Genomic DNA, 17723 nt, shown 5'->3' with positions numbered 1-17723 from the left:
CTGGACACCATTTATGGAGCACTTTCTCTTGGCCAAGCCTGGGAGCTGTGCGTGCACATTAATTTCCGGAGTCCTCAGGGCCGCTTGGGAACAGGGTTTTGTTATTACTGCCCCTCCCCCTAGTCCAGAGGTCAAGGACCTTGCTCAAGGCCACATGGCTATCAAGTGGCAGAGTCAGAATTCAAAGCCAGGACTCAGCCTGTCTCAGCCCACTAAGGCTACTTGCGATCCCCCGGGCAGTGGTGACTGAGAACAGGGCACTTGCTAAGGGCCAGGTGAGGTGCTAGGACTTTAGGTTTTGTCCTCAAAGTAGCTGGAGCACAGGAATTGCAGCTAATAATGCAGTCCAAGAGGGACATGCAGTGCAGAGAACTCCTCTCCAGCCTGTGCCTGTGCATCTTGGGGTGTGCGGAGAAGTCCCTTGTTACTTCACAGACACTACTGTCCAGGCCAGCAGGTAGCCAGTGCCTGTGGTCTCCCCCACTTGACACTGTTGGGGGTGGGTGCCATAAGGAGACCAATAAGGGTCCCAGAGAAAGGGACAGAAAGCAGAGCCAAGACCTTGAGAAGGAACCCCTGTTGCAGATTAGGGAGGGGCACACTGTGTCCGTGTGTGTGTGTGATTGTTGAGGTGCACAGTGTGTGTTGGGCCAGGGATGCCTCCTGGTTTTGGGGAGACCAGAAGGGGCCCATGACAGAACCTCTGACTGGACCACTTAGGTGTGTGTCAGTGCTTTAGGGAGGAAGGTCCAGCAACAGGCTCTGTGCTCCTAGCACTGTCCTCTGTGCTCCGCACACACCCTGGCTTGGGCTCTAGGTTGGGATCATTTGGCTGCTGAATCCCAGCAACAAGCAAGGTGACTATCACCCAGCAGATTCAATGAAGGCTTGTTGAACGAATGAATGAATGAATGGCCATACAAATGAAGGCAAGGGTGTAACAAAAGGTTCCTTGGCCCCAAGCGCTCTGTTGACAACTTGCGCAGATAGAGGTCTCAGCAGGACCCCAGACACGACACCTATAGCACCCACCGGCCTGCCACACCCTCACCCATCAGGAACTTATGTGCCCGGGGCAGGTGACCCAGTGCTCCAGGCATAGGCACCCAAAACAGGTCCTAGCAGAAACCTCTCTCCTTGAGAGCTGCATGCGTCTGCAGAGTGAATGCATCTCAGCTGCAAACCAGTGCCCCTATCCCCTCCCTCCCTTCCCCCACCCCATTTTATTTTTTTCACCTGCTTCTCAGCCCACACCTGCGTCTCCCTGGCAGGCAGAAAGGCCCTTGTGGATGCCAGGCCTCCCCTCTGGGTGCCTTCCAGTCCTTCCTGGCTCCCACCCCCACCCCACCCCCGGCCTTTATGGTGCTGGGAAGTGTTTATCTGCAGGGTTGGTAGTATCTTTAAAAAACTATTTTCTTCCTTCTCTGAAGGGGCTAAATATAGCACAGGCATAAATAGAGAAATAGACATTAAGCCAAATGCCCTTGTGAGAGCCATGCCGGGTGGAAGGGGCTCTTTAAGACGGCTTGATGAAGCCCCCGCCCCTCGAACCACAGCAGCTAGCCGCGGGGAAGGAGCCGAGGCTTTTCGGTATTCACCTGTGCCGATCGGCCGTGGCTCTGCCAGGAGCCGCTCAGCGCACAGGTGTGTTGGGTGATTGGTGAGTCCTGGTGACGGGTCCCCGCCACCCCCTCTGCCCTTCCAGAGACTGTGCCCTCAGGCTGTGGAGGAGCCCATGCCCTCCCCAGCCAAACACCTGGCCTCCTCAGCACCCCCCCCCCCAGCACACACACCCTTGTTGGGTGGCATGGACTGTTCTCCCTCGCTGAGCCACCATCTGCACCATTCATCCCGCACAAACGTTTGGGTGTCTGTGTTCTTGAGCATCCCCACCCCCCCAGCAAGCCCCTTGAGAGAGGTGGGCCCAGCTGGAGTTTTCCCCTACCCTGCTCTGTGCCTGACCCAGAGCAGAGTATCCAGCAGGTACTTAATAACGCAGTGCCTCATGAATTCTGGTGCCCGGTCCCCTTGGGGCATCAAGTTTCGACATTTCCATCTGCTATGACATCCTGGGCTTTTGTTCTTGTAGAACTTTAAGGAAGGAAGTTTTACCCTTCGGTCTCAGAACTCTCTCTGAGGAAGTTCTTTCTTGAGTCTCACTCAAGAACTGCCTGCTACTGCTCCTTAAGAGAAAAGGCCCACTGTGGTTTTCGTCTGACAGGTGGCATTTATTCTCTTATTTTCCTGACCAGTGGTCCTAAGCATAGGCTCCTGCCTCCTGGATTTCTGTGCCAGCAGCCTGTGGATGAGCCAGTGTGGACCACGTGTGTTATACTGGCCCTGTTCTTGGCCCTGTGCTTGCCTCCTGACAAGAGGCTGTTTCATTATCCAGAGATCCCTGGACACCCCCCTTTCCCCCATTGGTAGTGGTGGGTGGTCCTTGAGGATTTTGTAGAGATCAAATATCATGTCTGGTTTTCTGTTGCTTATGGAACAGAGTCTACATTCAGGGACATTCAGGGCCTAAATCCCTCCCGGTCCTCCATGTTCCTCTGTGCTGGGATCATCCCTCTGGTGCCTGCATTTGCCAGGCTTATTCCAGCCTCCACACCTTTGTGTTGTGTTGTGCTGTGTCTTCCACTCGGAGCGCCCTCTCCCCTTTCCATGTTTCAACATCCTACCCGTACACTTAGCCGTTTATTTATCCTTCCATTGATTCATTCAAAAATATTTACTTAGTGTCTACTTGGTGCCAGGAACCATAATTTGAGGACAGAAAAAGAACTGTATATGTTTATCCTCCTAACCTCCCTCCTCCCCTCTCTCCTCCCCATCCCCCCACAAATAAAGGACTGACCACACCCAGGTACCCTGGCCACGTGGCACTGTTAATTGGCTGTTGGCAGGGTGGCAGAGTGAGACCCCCGATCGTTCCTGGGCAGCTGTGCCTGTCATGTCACCACTGGGCACTGCATGCCCAGCCCTGGGCCAAGCACTGTGGGGCTAGGAGAGGAGGTGAGGCAGTTCAACAGAGGAGGCTAGTCTTGCGCTTGGGAAGCACATAGATGTGTGGGAGGTGGGTCGGAAGGCCTGGGGGCGCTGCAGGGAGGGATGACAAGTGACTAGGTGCCCGGAGGACCTCAAGCATGGTCTGGTTGGGAGGAAAGAGAGAGGAAGTGAGAAGTGAATCAGCAAAGGCTTGGAAGCCAGGAGGATGTTTTGCTGTAGGGTGGGTTTGGCTCCCTGCAGGACTGGCTGCCTGTCCGTGCACAAGTGCAGGGAGAGGTGCCTGGGCTGGAGGGTGGGCGTTCCCATGGAAACTGCCGCATCCCATCTGTGGCCTCAGACAACCTGCCTTGTGCCTCTGGGTCCGTGGCACCCCCACCGAGGTGCCAGGCCTCGCTGGCAGAGTCTGTCCTCATGCCTGGTGTGGAGTGTGGATGATCTGTGGACTGGGATGCCCGTGAGTTGTGGGGTGCTGGGAAGCCTGCCTTCCCACCCAAGGCCCTTGCTTTCTTGGATTCCAGTTGCCTGGATCAACCCTGCCTGATTCCTAGCTGGATGACCTTGAACCGGTAACTGAGACTCTCTGAGCCTCATATCCTCATCTTAACCACGTCCTACCTTGTAAGGCTATTGTGGGGATTGAAAGAAATGTACCTCTAACAGCACAGAGCACGTGTGCTTGCCAAGCACCAGCCATGTGGCCTGTACCCAGGAGCCCAAGGAAAGAGGACAGCAGTGGTTGGCGCTCTGTGCTGCGGGCATCAGCAGGCATCTGCTGCGAGCGGACAGGGCACTGCCCCTCCCTGGCGGTGAGCTTGCCGCAGGGGTTGGTGACATCACCACCAAGGCAGCAGCAGTGCCGACTGTGGGAAGGGGGCTGCCACGGGGGCCCTGGGCCAGGGAGCGGAGGTGGCTCCAGGCCCCCCGGCAAAGCTGTGGGCGTCCGACATTCTCTGGTGGCCCTCACAGCTCAGACCTGGAGCCCGGGAGAGAGACGCAGCGCCGCGTCTGACCTCTGGTGGTCATCTGCAGAGCTGCAGGCCGGCGGCTCCCAGCCCCAGAGGAGTCCCTGAGCGGGCTGGGACGCCCAGCTGTTGGGGAGGCAGGGGCACCCCTGAGACCTTGCTCCTCATGACTGGAGGTCCAGTGCTGCCCCCAAGCAGGGGCTCCTCTGCCTCTGGTGGATATTGCTTCCTTTCTCCAGGTGGCATGAGGTTGGACACTACTTGAGGCTTTGATAAGATGGGTCTGGATTTAGAACAGGGACCATTGAAAAGAAAATCACACTTGGAGGCCAAATGCCACCCCCGGCCCCAGGCCAATGGCTCCTCTGAAAACAGATCAGCGCCGCTGGCCTGCTCCGTCTGGCATCAGGGAAGAAATGCCACGGGCTATGGTGAGAGGGAAGCGTTTGGCCAGAGGGTCCCACCTGGACCCTGGACGCCCAGGCGGTTTCGGGCAATTCGGGCAATCCGGGCAAACCGCACACTCTTCTGGCCGCAGCGCTGTCACGTGACCCGACTGGCAGGCTGCCTCCTCCGGCGCCCTCCCGCTGGGTGACCCGTCCTCCGCCGCAGGCACCACTGCCGCCCACTGCCTCAGCACGTCTGTGCCACTCGGGTGTTTCTTGGCCGGAGAGCCGCACGGCACATCTGCTGTCTCCCTCCGCGAGGCTCGGAGCAGCTCCCAGGGAGGACCGACAGGGGGTTCTGGGGAAAGCCTGCAGGCAATCAGATAAGAGTGTGCTCCTCCTCATCAGAGCAAAAGGGAGACGGAGAGAGGTGAGCAAGGAAGGTTTTAATTCCTGCCAGTCTCCTCCTGGCATGTCCCCTCGCCCTCCCTATAGCCAGCCCCCGTGGTTAAGGCCTGAACGGTCTTTAAAAAAACAATTTATAGAGAGCCCAGGTTGGCAGCAACAGGAACTCATCCCCGAGCCCCAGAGCAACGTGGCGTCTTGGCAGCTGTGTCCCCCGAGCACTTTTTCCTTGTTGCATTTTGTTTTGTAATAATCGAGACGCTTTTCTGTGGCTCCCGGCGTAAATGCACTGAGTGGGAGGGGACGGGCCTGCTCTCCATTCTTCTGCCCTCATGCGTGTCTCCTTTCTTCGCCTTTGCAGAACCACACGATGAGCCAGCACGCACAGTGAGGGACCGCTCGACAGGACGCCTCTCCGCAGAAGGCTTGCCGGAGACGCCGTGGGGAGGGCCATTTGAACATTACATCCAATCAAAGTGTCATTTGCAACCCAGATGTAAAACTCTAATGATTTGGCCATGAGGCGCTGCTATTATAAGCAGCTGGAAATGAATATTAATGGCAGAGATTAAAAGTATTCCATGCTCAGTATTTTTTATTGTCCTGCTACAGCTAGTGTGCTTTTAGAGTTTCCGCCGAAGACTACATTTCTAGAGTTAGAGAAACCCGCTTTTTGAGGCTATTGTCCTTTGTTCCTTCATGTATTATATTGATAGTTTTTAAAAAAGGATTAGTGTGATTTTTTTTTCCTTTGCTTCTTTTTTTTCTTTCTTGTTTTTCTTTCCTCCTCCCCCCCCCCCCCCCCTTCGGTTAACTACTTTTTAATTGCAATTCTAGGTAATTGTGCATCGTGATGTGATTGCTTGGCTATTGTCTGAATATTTCCTTTTAATTTTTTAATTAAAGACTAATGCTTTGATTGGATTTGCCAGTTCACCGGACAGTGATTAAAACTATGTAATGAATATAATCGGTTTCAGTGCAACTGGATGGTCTGCTTTTAAATGTGACTTAATCTGACTGCAGTAACTAGTACAGTTCAATAAAGGGAATCCATGCGATTAGCATCTGCTGCCTGGTTCTCTCCTCCCCAGCTTGGGGCTCTGGGGGGGAGGGGGGGCTGTCGTCACCCATAGGGTGTGTCCCTACGAGAGTCCCCTTGGGATCACACGTGCCTGTGGGGACCTGCGCACAATAGACCCAGCTTCCCTCAGGAAGAAGGACACATAGTAACCTGACACATGCGGTCTGGATCAGGTGGCAGTGGTCATAGAAGTCAGAACAGAAGGGATCCTTAAAGATGAAATACTCTGATCTTTCCATTTGTGGATGGGAGAAGCTCAGGCGTAAGTGGGCTTATCCATGATGGGCCCTTGTTTCTCCCCCTGGGGATGGCTCTCCCACATGCTGGATGCAGGTGGTCAAACGGTTAACCCTTACCTCCCCAGGACTTCAGGCAGGACTTGGATTCTAGTTGTGGCCACGGCATGAGGATGTGACAGGATCTAGGGGTGACTCCCCAACCCCATGAGATAACAGGGCTGGGGGCTGCAGAGTGGAGCTGGGTGGGAGCAGCAGGTTCCCAATCACAGACATCAGTGAGACGTGGAAGTGCTGAGACCCGTGGCCGGGGCCAGGACTCTAGTGAGGCAAGCGAGGTGCCTACAGCACAAAATCTCAGGGCCCCCCCCCTGCACTTGCAAACCCCAAGAAGGGGTGTTTCCTGACACTCTACACCCTGGTTGCTTTGCTTTCCTCACCTCCCCCGGCCCTGCTGGCACCCCAGGGCCCACCCAGCAACCTCAGGCTCCCACACCTCCGTCATGCTGGTTCCTGGCTGACTTGCCAATCAGAGGCCAGGGCTTCAGAACCTGCGCGGGGAAGCCCTTCCTTGTTAACTTTTCACAAGGGGCAAGAAAATTGGTTATTACCCTCTGCAGAGCGGAAATGAAACAGGCAGACAGATTGCACCTAATTACAACGTAATACTAAGTCCGGGCATGGAATTTGTAGCAATTATACCCAGCATCTTCTGACTCCCATATCGAGGGGCTTCTGGTGACCTGTAAGAGTTCCCCTTTAAAAAGCATCCCCATGTAAGGGGGTGGGACGTTTAGTTTTACAAAATGCACATCACACCTGCACGGACACACAGACTCCCGCCAGTGCTGGGCAAAATGGAGCAGTCGCCCCTAGAATTCGGGGTCCTTGCCTCCTGGAAGTCCAAGGCAGCAAACTTCAATTTTCAGTACCCTAGAGACGGCCATTTTAGTGGGGAGACCTCAGGATAGGTATCAGTGTTCCCCAAAGTGTGGCCAGCCACAGTCTGCCCTGCATCCACAGCCAGGCCTGCCTTGGAGACAGCACCAAAGGCTGTGGGCAGGACCAGCATGTCCCAGGGCTTGCCAGATCACCGTCTCTGGGCCCTCTCCAGCTCCAGATTTATCCTGAACCCCATGGAGCCCAGGTGAGTCCTCAGTAAGTACCAACAGAAGATTTGATTTGACGGTTGGTGGCGTAGGGCTAAATTAGTCACTGCCCCCATTAAAAATACAGCGGGGGGTTTAAGAGCTTTTCACGCCATGTGGGAATCAGCAGCGAAGCTGGCGGATGCCTTGGGTAAGGAGAGAGGCGGCCTAGGGGACCGGGAGGTAATGAGGTTTATGGCGATGACAAGGCAGCCAGGGAACCCCACCGACTCCCCCCTCGCCTGGGCCCATTGTTCTCTGGCTGGCTCTGCCCCCGCCCTTCTGCTGAGAGCCCCTCGTGACTTCTTGAGGGGAGGGGGCTCAAAGGGGGACACGGGGGCCTTTACTGGGATTGGTATTCATCACCATCAGACACTACTGGGGTGGGGGTTGTGCAGGGCTATAAGCCTGTGCTTTGGAGACCAGCCCCCACCTCTCTCCAAAGGATTTGAAGCTGGGACAAGCCAGTTTACCTCTCAGTTCTGGCGGACCTTGCGGGGTCACTGGGAGGCTTAAATGCCATGATGCCTGTTGAAGGGCTGAAGACTCGGAAGTGGAATGGTGGTTGTTAGGAAAATGATGAAGCCAGGCCTCTCACACAGGAGGGGCCCCCTTTCAGCCTGGAGGGTGTGATGGAATCAGTCACTGGCAGTTTGGATGCTTGAGTGGGCAAGGTGACTGGAAACCTAAGGTTCATTGTTGCTGCATTTGCATGTACAAATTACCGGTTTCTCGGGGCTCTGTAGGTGCAGGAATTCTGCCCAGGCTAAGAAATGGACTAGGACACCTGGGCCACAGATTCCTGTCATTGGGTACCTGCCTAGAGCTTCTGGAAGCAGGTGGATAAGGGTTTTTGTCTCAGTGGAGAAGCTGCTGTAGGAAAAAAACTTCTGAAGTTCCCCCAGCCACAGACGATGCTCTCCTAAACTCACAGCATGTTTAATATTTAGTTTTTCACCTGTTTTTTTTTAATTCCCTGCTAAAACGTGCATTCGTGGGGGTGTGTTCTGCACCTACAAGCATTTAGTAGGTAAAACCAAACTTTAAGCCATCAGCCATCCAGCCAGCAGGTATTTACTGGGGATTGCTGGGGGTACAGAGATGGACAGGCAATGTGGCCCCTGCCCTCACAGAGCTCACAGTCACGTGACAGCCACCTAGCAAGCAAGCCTGTCAGTAAATACCTAGCCACACACAGTCACAAGTGCTGTGATGGACAAGGACTGGAACTGTGTGAGATGAGTGGGGACGACGTCAGAGGCAGGGATGCAGGGAGGAAGGCTGTGCTGAGGAAGTGAAGTCAGATGACACCTGAAGAAGGAAGGGACCCAGGCAATGAGAAGCCTCAATTGGGAAACCAGAAGTTATCCTCAGGGGTCTCTAGTTATATTGGGTTTCAACTTCAGATGGTTTGAAACAAGCCCAGAGGATGTCAGTCTTGTCCAAGGCCACATGGTTCAGGATAGAATTGAGACTCTAATTTGGGTGTCCTGCCTTCTAGCCTTGGTGTCTGATTTCCTTCTGTGGCCACCTTTTATTTGTTGAAGGGCAAATTGAATAACTATTATTATTATGAATAAAATGGCATATTGTGTAGGAGAGACTGCTAGCTCTCCTCCTTTTCCTTAATAAATTAACTGTGATTTTTATCTGAGCAAATGTTACTTTGGAGAGGGTCAGATTATACATCCTATCCTTCCTAGAAGTTAGGCATAGCCATATTACTATTGAAAGCTATACCGCTTCGATGATGGGATGTAAATGAAGGTGGTATATGTACATTCTAAATGAAATGAGCTCATCCCTTTCTCTTCCTGATGGCTGGAATGTAGATGTAACAGCTGGAGTTCCAGAAGCCATTTTGAACCATGAGGTAACCTGGAAATGGAAGACATACACGGGTTGAGCAACAATATAGAAGGAGCCTGGGCTCCAACTGTGCCAAATGCCTACTAACTCTGTCCTGCTTCCCAATAGGTTTCTTGAACTTGAGAGAGAAATAAACTTCTTTCTTGCTTAAGCCATTATTATGTGTGTTTTTCTATTGCAGTTGAATCAATTCTTAACTACTACAAATTAAAATATATACACATATAGCTTCCAAGCAAGAGCAAATTTAGAAGATTTAAGGACATGAGATGGTTAAAAATGTCTAAAGGTTAAGAGATATACCTCAATGATATACTATAATCAATTTGGCCAATAAATACATTGGGTTGGGCTGATCTGGGCTGGAGGCTTAACTTGGCTGATCTGCACTGGGTTGTTGGCTATTGGTTAATGTAGGATGGCCTTGGCTGGGATGACTGGGGCAACTTTGCTCTTCATTATCCTCTCACAGGGTAGCCAAGCACTTCTTCTCATGGCATTGGCCAAGGGCAAGAGCAGAATAAGGAGTGGTTTTCCAGCTTCTGCTTGTGTATCATGCTTGTTCATGTGCCATTGACCAAAGGATATCACATGGTGAAACTTATACTCAAGGGCAGGGAAATACACTTCACCTTCTGATGGGAGGAGCTGTAAAATCTCAGAACAAAGGGGCTGGACTCGGGGAAGGATGGAGAATTAGGGTCATTAATATAGCTAATCTACCACGGAGTTGAAGGGCCCCCTTCTCTTCCTATTAATTACCAAAGTGAAACCTGGTAATTAATAGGTACCATCTGTGACCACAGTTTTGGAAGTGGGCAAATTGAGGTTGTCCAGCTTAGCCTTGATTTGTTGGACCTTGTTTTTGGAGAAGAGAGGCACCCTAAAAAGATTTGTCTCCCAAAGCTTGTTATCCATCAAGGCAAGTTCACAGGACCACTATTGTTATGATTTATGGCTGAATTTGGTTCACCGAGGCTTCCTAGTAGACTGACCAAGGATTATACACTCTGCACAGCACTCTCAATTTCAGGGAATGAGAGAAAACTCACACTTAACAGAAGCTGAACATTTGCAACACAGTCTTGTGCAATCTCCTTCCAGAAGCATCAAATGGCTTATGGTTTGCCACGTACATCCCAGCTGTTCCCTTCCTCCATGCTTTTCCCCATGCTGCCACCTCTTCCTAGAATGCCCCTCCCTTCTGTTTTGCCTGGTTAGCTCCCAAGTTTTAAACTCAGCTCATTGAACTCATTAAGCTCATTAAATTTAGGTGTCTAATTCCCAGGGCTGACCTGGGTGAGGTGAGGTGAGGTGAGGGAAGCATCCACCTTGAGTGCAAAATTTCAGGGAGAACCAAAAAGCTCAGTAATCAAGATAAACAATATGTTAATGCAATATTTTAAAAATCAAATTGTCAAACTGTGACCTGCAGGCTAGCTGCCTGTTTTTGAAAAAGATTTATAGGAACCAGGGCTAGGTTAGGGTGAAGCCACTGAGGTAGGGTCATGCAAATGCAGCATTAGATCCTGTCTTTAAAATGTTGCTAGTTTGTTCCTTGTGGACTTCTTTTTGCATTGATTTTGATTTTTTGAAAAACATTGCATTGAAGGATTATTCTGAGTTATTTGGCATTCATTGCAGTTTTGTGCCCAAGGAAACTGCTTCACTCATTGTACCCTGGTCTGGATATGTATCCATCCTCCAGGCAACCTAGTCTGACCCCCACAATCAGGTAAAATATTCTGATATAAGAATCTTGATAATACCCAATGCATAGGCCTATCACTGGGCACCTACACACTTTTGCCACTGTCTCTGGACTGTGTATCAGTCAGTATAAGTGAGGTTATGACACAGTAACAAAAAGGACCCAAATTATAATGGTTGAACACAACAAAGATTTGTTTCTCACTCATATTACATGGCCATCTTGGATCTTGCAGGAGTTTTCTTTATCCTCATCACTCAGTAAGTGCTGCTCTGGGAGCAGCCACCACCATAAATGTGGTTGTAACCAAGCCAGAGAAAGAGAACTTGGAAGGGTCTCACAGTGCCAATTCAATACTCTGCCCTGGGAGTCACACACATGTGCACACACACCACACACAGACACACACACACACACACACACACACACAGAGCCCTTCAACTCACAACTCACTGGCCAGTAGTTGTCATATGGTCCTACCCCATCACAAGGAACCAGGAAGTGCAACCCTGCCACGTGCCCAGAACTAAGAACAGGCAACGTTTGGCAAATTACACTAATGACTACCACAGACTGTCTTCCTCTCCACCTATCCTTTACTATACAACCTCTCTGAGGGGAGAGGCTTACTCTTAGTACATCTGGGTATATCCAGCAGCCTGCACAGGATCTTCAGCAGACAAGTATTCACTGAACGTATGCAGAAATTGTGAAAGTGGATAAATGACACTTTAAAGGGCCTAGAGGAAAATAAGCATGCATATGAAGACATAGTACAGCCTAAAGCTGCAGAGTAAGTCACCTGGATCAACCCTCAGCTTTACTACTTATTCGCTGTGTGATCCCAAGCAAGGCACTTAACTTCTTTGAGACTCGGTGTTTTCATTGACAAAATGGGACAGAGAACAAATAGTCTTACCTCGCAAATTAATGTGAAGTTGAAATGAGATAAGAATGACCATGACATTAAATACTATCACTTGAGCATTCATTATGTGCCTGACAGCATTCTAAGCAGCCCGCACAGGTATTAATTCTTTCAGTCCACACAACATTATCACGTGGGTACTGTGATCCCCTCCGTACTGAGAGAGCGTTAGTTAACTTGCTAGCTCCGATTCTAATCCAGGCAGTCAGGCTCCAGAGCCCTGTTTTCAGCCCCAGATGCACTTCGGCAGAGCGCACAGGAATGGTGGCACCTAAAACTCTCGTTCCTGGAGCTGATTCTAGGTGTGGGTCGGGTCAGGCGGAGTCGGGACCCGGCAGGTCCGCGCGCGTGGGTTCTGCAAGAGCCAGCTCTAGGACCCGAGGTTGAGACAAGGCGGCTCGGCCCGCCCCTCCCTTCCCTGATCCCTGATTGGCCAGACTGGGTGCCGGCCCCGCCCACCCGGCTTCCGCCTCGGGCAGCGGGCTGAGCGCGAGCCGCGCGCTGTGAACTTATTTGTAGAGTTATTAATTACTGAAGGGCGCAAACCGTGCTTCTGTGCATAAAAATATGTTTGAGCAGTTTCTACTTAAACTTTAAAGAGAACGTTAATCAATTTTATCTTAACAAAATGACCTTAAGCAGGGGAAAAAAAAATTGGTGTTATTTGCCCAAACAGGCAAATTAATTTCTCTCTCTTGAGAAATCTGAGAAGTTTCCAGAAATAGCTATGCATAATTTACACCTGCCCTGGCCGCTCCTAGTTTAACGCCAAGCCCAGTCACGGGCCCTACCCAGCCCCAGGCCCAGAAAGAAGGAAAACAGATCCTTGCAAAGGCCTTGTCTGCCCATGTCTTCTCCTCAGCCCAGCCTTTCCACGACCTTGGGAAACGGCCCTGAGGGTAGCGGGCAAGGTAGTTCCTGAGGGGCCTGCCCAGCCACGGTCAAGGTCACTGGAAGGAGAGGGACAGCTCCCTAGTGGGAGGGCCTGGGAATTCTTGGGAGACCTAGGAAGGGTCTCCAGCAGATAACATTTTCGCCCAGCCTTCAGGCTCCCTTCTGAGGCACCTGACCTGCCGGTGCCTGCTTATCGCTCTCTACCACCCACTTCACTCTGGAGGGATTCCCAGCAAGGCAGGCTCCAGAACATTCAGCTGAGCCAGTGTTGTAGTCCAATTCCCTGCCCTACACCCCAGACCTCTAATGCGCTTGCGCGGGGGGTGGTCCCACGTGGTCTGCCTGGAGTATGGGGCTTAGAGGCGGGAACAGGGGCCCTTGGTCTGTATCCCTGCCCGCCTTTAGTGGCAGTGTGAGTTTTGGCAGGCCATTCAGACTCTCTGGACTTGGGTGCCCTCGTCTGAAGGTGGAGATTGTGTTCCTCTTGCCCCCCCCCCCCCCCCCAAGCAGCTGTGAAGATGGAATGTGGATGTGGATCCTGGGGGTCTGCCCCGGAGAGAGCAGTGTTTTGTCCGCCTCTGCTGTAGCCCCAGCACCTAGAACAGTGCCTGAACATAGCTGATGCGCAATACATATTTATTGATTTAATGAATGGATTAAAAGTGCTGAATGCAGTACAGCAGCAGGCCCACCTTATCCGCTGGGCAGGGGGGATGCCTGAAACCACAGATCCCATGAACCAGATATATTCTAGGTTTTTCCCTATACATACATACCTATGATAAAGTTTAATTTATAAATTAAGCACAGTAAGAGATGAACAACAATAATAAAAATAGAATGATTGTAATAATATAATGGTAATAAAAGGTATGTGAATATAGTTTCTCTCGCGCACTCTCAAAATATCTTATTGTACCCATGTACTCACGCTTCTTCTTGTGATGATATGAGGCGATAAAATGCCTGTGTGAGGAAAAATATGAGGTAAGGTGAATGACAGGCATCGGGACCCAGCGTTAGGCTACCTGACCTGACAGTACTTAGAAGGAGGACCCTTTGCTTCCAGACGCAGTTGACTGGCTGACTTCAGGTGACTAAAACCACAGAAATCAGAACTGTGCATGGGGGGGACGCAACTTTCATTGTTTCATTATTATTACTAGTAGTGGTATTGCAGTAGGATTTTTTTTTTTTTTTAATTTCCCAAACGTAAAATTCGGTCAGAATAAAGAAAATTGTTTTTCAAACTGCATTTGCCCGTTAGCTATCCTCACACCCAGAAGATTCTGATAGATCAGTTGGAGAGAATTCCCCTCCCCCCACTCCCTTTAAAATCACTATCTTGCATCTTGTAAGTGCTCAATGCATATTTATCGAGTGACTGGCTGCGGCCTGCAGCAGGGCCAAAAGGACCAAGCAGGCCAGGTGAATGAGCGGAATGGGGCAGAGGGGCCAGTAGGACGGCAGGGCGGTAAATGTCCTTCTCAAGGAGGTCCAGCTGCTTGTGGCCAAGAATGCAGATACAAGTTGCTAGATTTTCTGATTTTTCAGGAGGAAGAAATCCAGCTTTTATTGTGAAAACATCTCAATTTATTCCTGTTGGTAATTACCTCAGAGTGAAATTTAAAAACACACACAAAATGGGGCACCTGGGTGGCTCAGTCTGTTAAGCATTTGACTTTGGCTCATGTCATGATCTCACGGTTCGTGAGTTCAAACCCTGCATTGGGCTCTCTGCTGACAGCTCGGAGCCTGGAGCCTGCTTCAGATTCTTTGTCTCTCTTTCTCTCTCTGCCTCTCCCCCACTTGCACTCTGTGTCCCTCTTTCTGAAAAATAAACATTAAAAATTTTCAAAATAAAAATAGAAACACACACAAAAATCCCCACAAAATCCATGTGTGCCAAGGAAAACACTTCCGGGGGATACATTTGGTCATGGGGCCACAAGTTTGAGGCCTCATGAGAGCACTGAGACAATGCCACAGGGGCTGAATCTTTGGGCACCAAATAAGAGAGAGGGGAACGTATGATCAACTCCATCTTAGGTCACAGAGAGACGGATCGGCTGGAGAGGAACTAAGCACTTGGTTCGAAGGCTGGGGGATTTAGCCCCTGTCCTGGGTCGTGGGCGAGAGGTGGAACTCGGAGAACACACCCTGCTTCTCTCGTCCTCAGATGATTTGTCTATTTTCCTTTCCCACGTCAGGGCCTAGGCAGTCAGAGCTGGATTCTAGGGCCTCTCTCCGCCTCAGTTTCCTCATCTGTAGAACAGGGATAAAGAAACTCTTCTGGAGCTGTGAGAATTTGATGGGGTGACCCAGTAGGCACTTAGCACAGTTCCTGGCTGGTTGTGTGCAAGGTGAGCATAAAAAGGGATGGTAACCTCATCCCTACAGGCAGGCTGAGGGCTCCAGAGGCACCAAAAGGACTCTCATAGAAAGAGAGGGGCCATGTGGAAATGAGTGTTTGTCCCTGAATTTCTGAGCGGTGACCGGGCTACAGATGTGGAACAGACAACCCCAGAAATAGAGGGAGTTTCAGAGCTCTGGGATGATACTGCCTGCATCATAACAGCACACATGGATTGAGGCCTTGCTGTGTGCTTCTCGTGCAGGGCAGCAAGCACTGGGCTTCGAGTCCACGAGCTCCTGTCACCATCTCTGTGTGTGACTTTGGGTCCATTCCTTGCCTACTCTGGGTCTCAGTTTTCCCATCTGTGACATTCCCATCTGTTGAATCAGAAGCTCTATGAGTTCATCTTGCTTTTAGAGCCCTCTGTGCTTATGAACTTCCTTGGGAAGGCTGGGGCCTGGAGCAGAGCTCAAGGATGGCTTCTGAAGCCATAAATGGGGACAAAAACAAGTCTACCCGAGGCCAAAGAGAGGATCTGGGGACATGCTGCACTTGGCGGTACTCTGCACCAAAGGACAGCACAGAGCCGTGCTGTCAGCGTAAAGCCAAATGCAGGGCTCAAACTCACTAAGTGTGAAATCCTGACCTGAGCCGAAACCAAGAGTCGGACGCTTAACCAACTGAGCCACTCAGGCGCCCCAGGAGAACCTCTTCCTTGGCACCCCGGGGGCTCCTGGCTGGGCTCCTGGCTCTGCCCTGCACCCTGTACCTTAGGAATCGTGGGTTTGTGCTCCCTCCTGGCATCTCCGGAATCTCATTCTTCCTTCTCCTGGGCCCAAACAGAGCCTACAGGCTTCTTTGGAGCTTAGCTCAAATGCCACCACTGACACTCCTCAGGCACCAGCCTGGATTTGCCCTCGCTCCTCAATCCCCACAACATCTAGCACAGTGGAAGGCACACGGGGGCTGCTTGCTGAATTCACAGTCCTGATGGTTATTTCTCATTTTCTTCATTCTCGTTTTACAGCGAGGGAAGCTGGGGCTCGGCTGTATCAGCTGGTGGGTGGTGAAGTCAAGACACGAAGCCAGGTGATCTGTCTGTAAGGCTCGGCTCCAGCCAGACAAACCATGTGGATGTTTAAAATAAAATGATTTTTTTAAAACGTAGTGATTAAATAATAATAGAAAAAAGTTTAAAGTATTCAAAAGGGTAGGAAATGAACATCACTAAAAAATATAAACTATTCTTCCTACATATACTCATATTTTCCAGCCTCATTCCTGCTATTTTTTTTTTAATTTTATTTAAATTCAAGGTAGTTAATATATAGCGTAGTGTTGGTTTCAGGACTAGAATTTAGTGATTCATCACTTACATATAACAACTGGTGCTCATCCCAACAAGTGCCCTCCTTAATGCCCACCACCCATTGGTTTATTTATTTGTTTATTTTTTTAAGTATATTTTATTTATTTATTTTGAGAGGGGGAGGGGCAGAGAGCGAGAGAAAGAGAATCCCAAGCAGGCTCCGCACTGCCAGCACAGAGCCTGACACAAGGCTCCATCCCATGAACCGTGAGACCATGACCTGAGCTGAGATCAAGACTCCACCGCTTAACTAAGCCACCCAGGTGCCCCCATCACCCATTTAGCCCATCCCCCACCCACCTCCCCTCCATCAACCCTCAGTTTGTTACCTGTATTTAAGAGTCTCTTATGGTTTGCCTCCCTGTCTTTATCTTATTTTTCCTTCCCTTCCCCTATGTTCTTCTGTTTTGTTTCTTAAATTCTACATATGCCTGAAGTCATATGATATTTGTCTTTCTCTGGCTGCCTTATTTCACTTAGCATAATACACTCTACCTCCATCCACGTTGTTGCAAATGGCAAGACTTCATTCTTTTTGATTGCCAAGTTATATTCCATTTTATATATATCACGTCTTTATCCATTCATCAGTCCATGGACACTTGATCCCTCTCCATAGTTTTGCTATTGTTGATAGTGCTGCTATAAATATCAGGGTGCATGTACCCCTTCAAATCTGTAGTTTTATATCCTTTGGGTAAGTGCCCAATAATGTGATTACTGGATCATAAGGTAAGTTCTATTTTTAACTTTTTGAGGAACCTCCATACTGTTTTTTCAGTGGCTGCACCAGTTTGCATTCCTACCAACAGTGCAAGATCATTTCTTTTTCTCCACATCCTCAACATCTGTTGTTGCCTGAGTTGTTAATTTTAGCCATTCTGACAAGTGTGAGGTGGTATCTCATTGTGGTTTTGATTTGTATTTCCCTGATGATGAGTGATGTTGAGCATCTTTTCATGTGTCTGTTAGCCATCTGGATGTCTTCTTTGGAAAAGTGCCTATTCATATCTTCTGCCCATTTCTTCACTGGATTATTTGTTTTTTGGGTGTTCAGTTTGATAAGTTCTTTATACATTTGGATACTAACCCTTTACCGGATATGTCATTTGCAAATATCTGCTCCCATTCCGTTGGTTGCCTTTTAGCTTTGTTGATTCTTTCCTTCACTGTGCAGAGCTTTTTATCTTGATGTAGTCCCAATAGTTCATTTTTTGCTTATATTTCCCTTGCCTCAGGAGACGTGTCTGGTAAGAAGTTGCTGTGGCCAAGGTCAAAGAGGTTGTTGCCTATTTTCTCCTCCAGGATTTTGATGATTTTCTGTCTTACGTTGAAGTCTTTCATCCATTTTGAATTTATTTTTGTA

General features: G+C 50.0%; 1 protein-coding gene across 2 annotated transcripts in view; it reads left to right on the top strand.

The window, feature by feature from the left end:
- ZNF423 (zinc finger protein 423) overlaps positions 1–5829 on the top strand; it is a 335974-nt gene extending 330145 nt beyond the window's left edge. For both annotated transcript variants that reach the window (XM_045442676.1, XM_045442678.1), the window contains one exon: positions 5124–5829. In XM_045442676.1, the coding sequence (XP_045298632.1) occupies positions 5124–5153 (30 nt within the window). In that variant the 3' untranslated portion in view covers positions 5154–5829. The remainder of the gene's footprint in view (positions 1–5123) is intronic.
- The last annotated feature ends 11894 nt before the right edge of the window (positions 5830–17723 follow it).

The sequence above is a fragment of the Leopardus geoffroyi genome, chromosome E2 (genome assembly GCF_018350155.1).
Source record: "Leopardus geoffroyi isolate Oge1 chromosome E2, O.geoffroyi_Oge1_pat1.0, whole genome shotgun sequence".
Classification (NCBI taxonomy): domain Eukaryota; kingdom Metazoa; phylum Chordata; class Mammalia; order Carnivora; family Felidae; genus Leopardus; species Leopardus geoffroyi.
The sequence above is the reverse complement of the archived record's forward strand: the minus strand, read 5'-3'. Positions and strand labels throughout refer to the sequence as shown.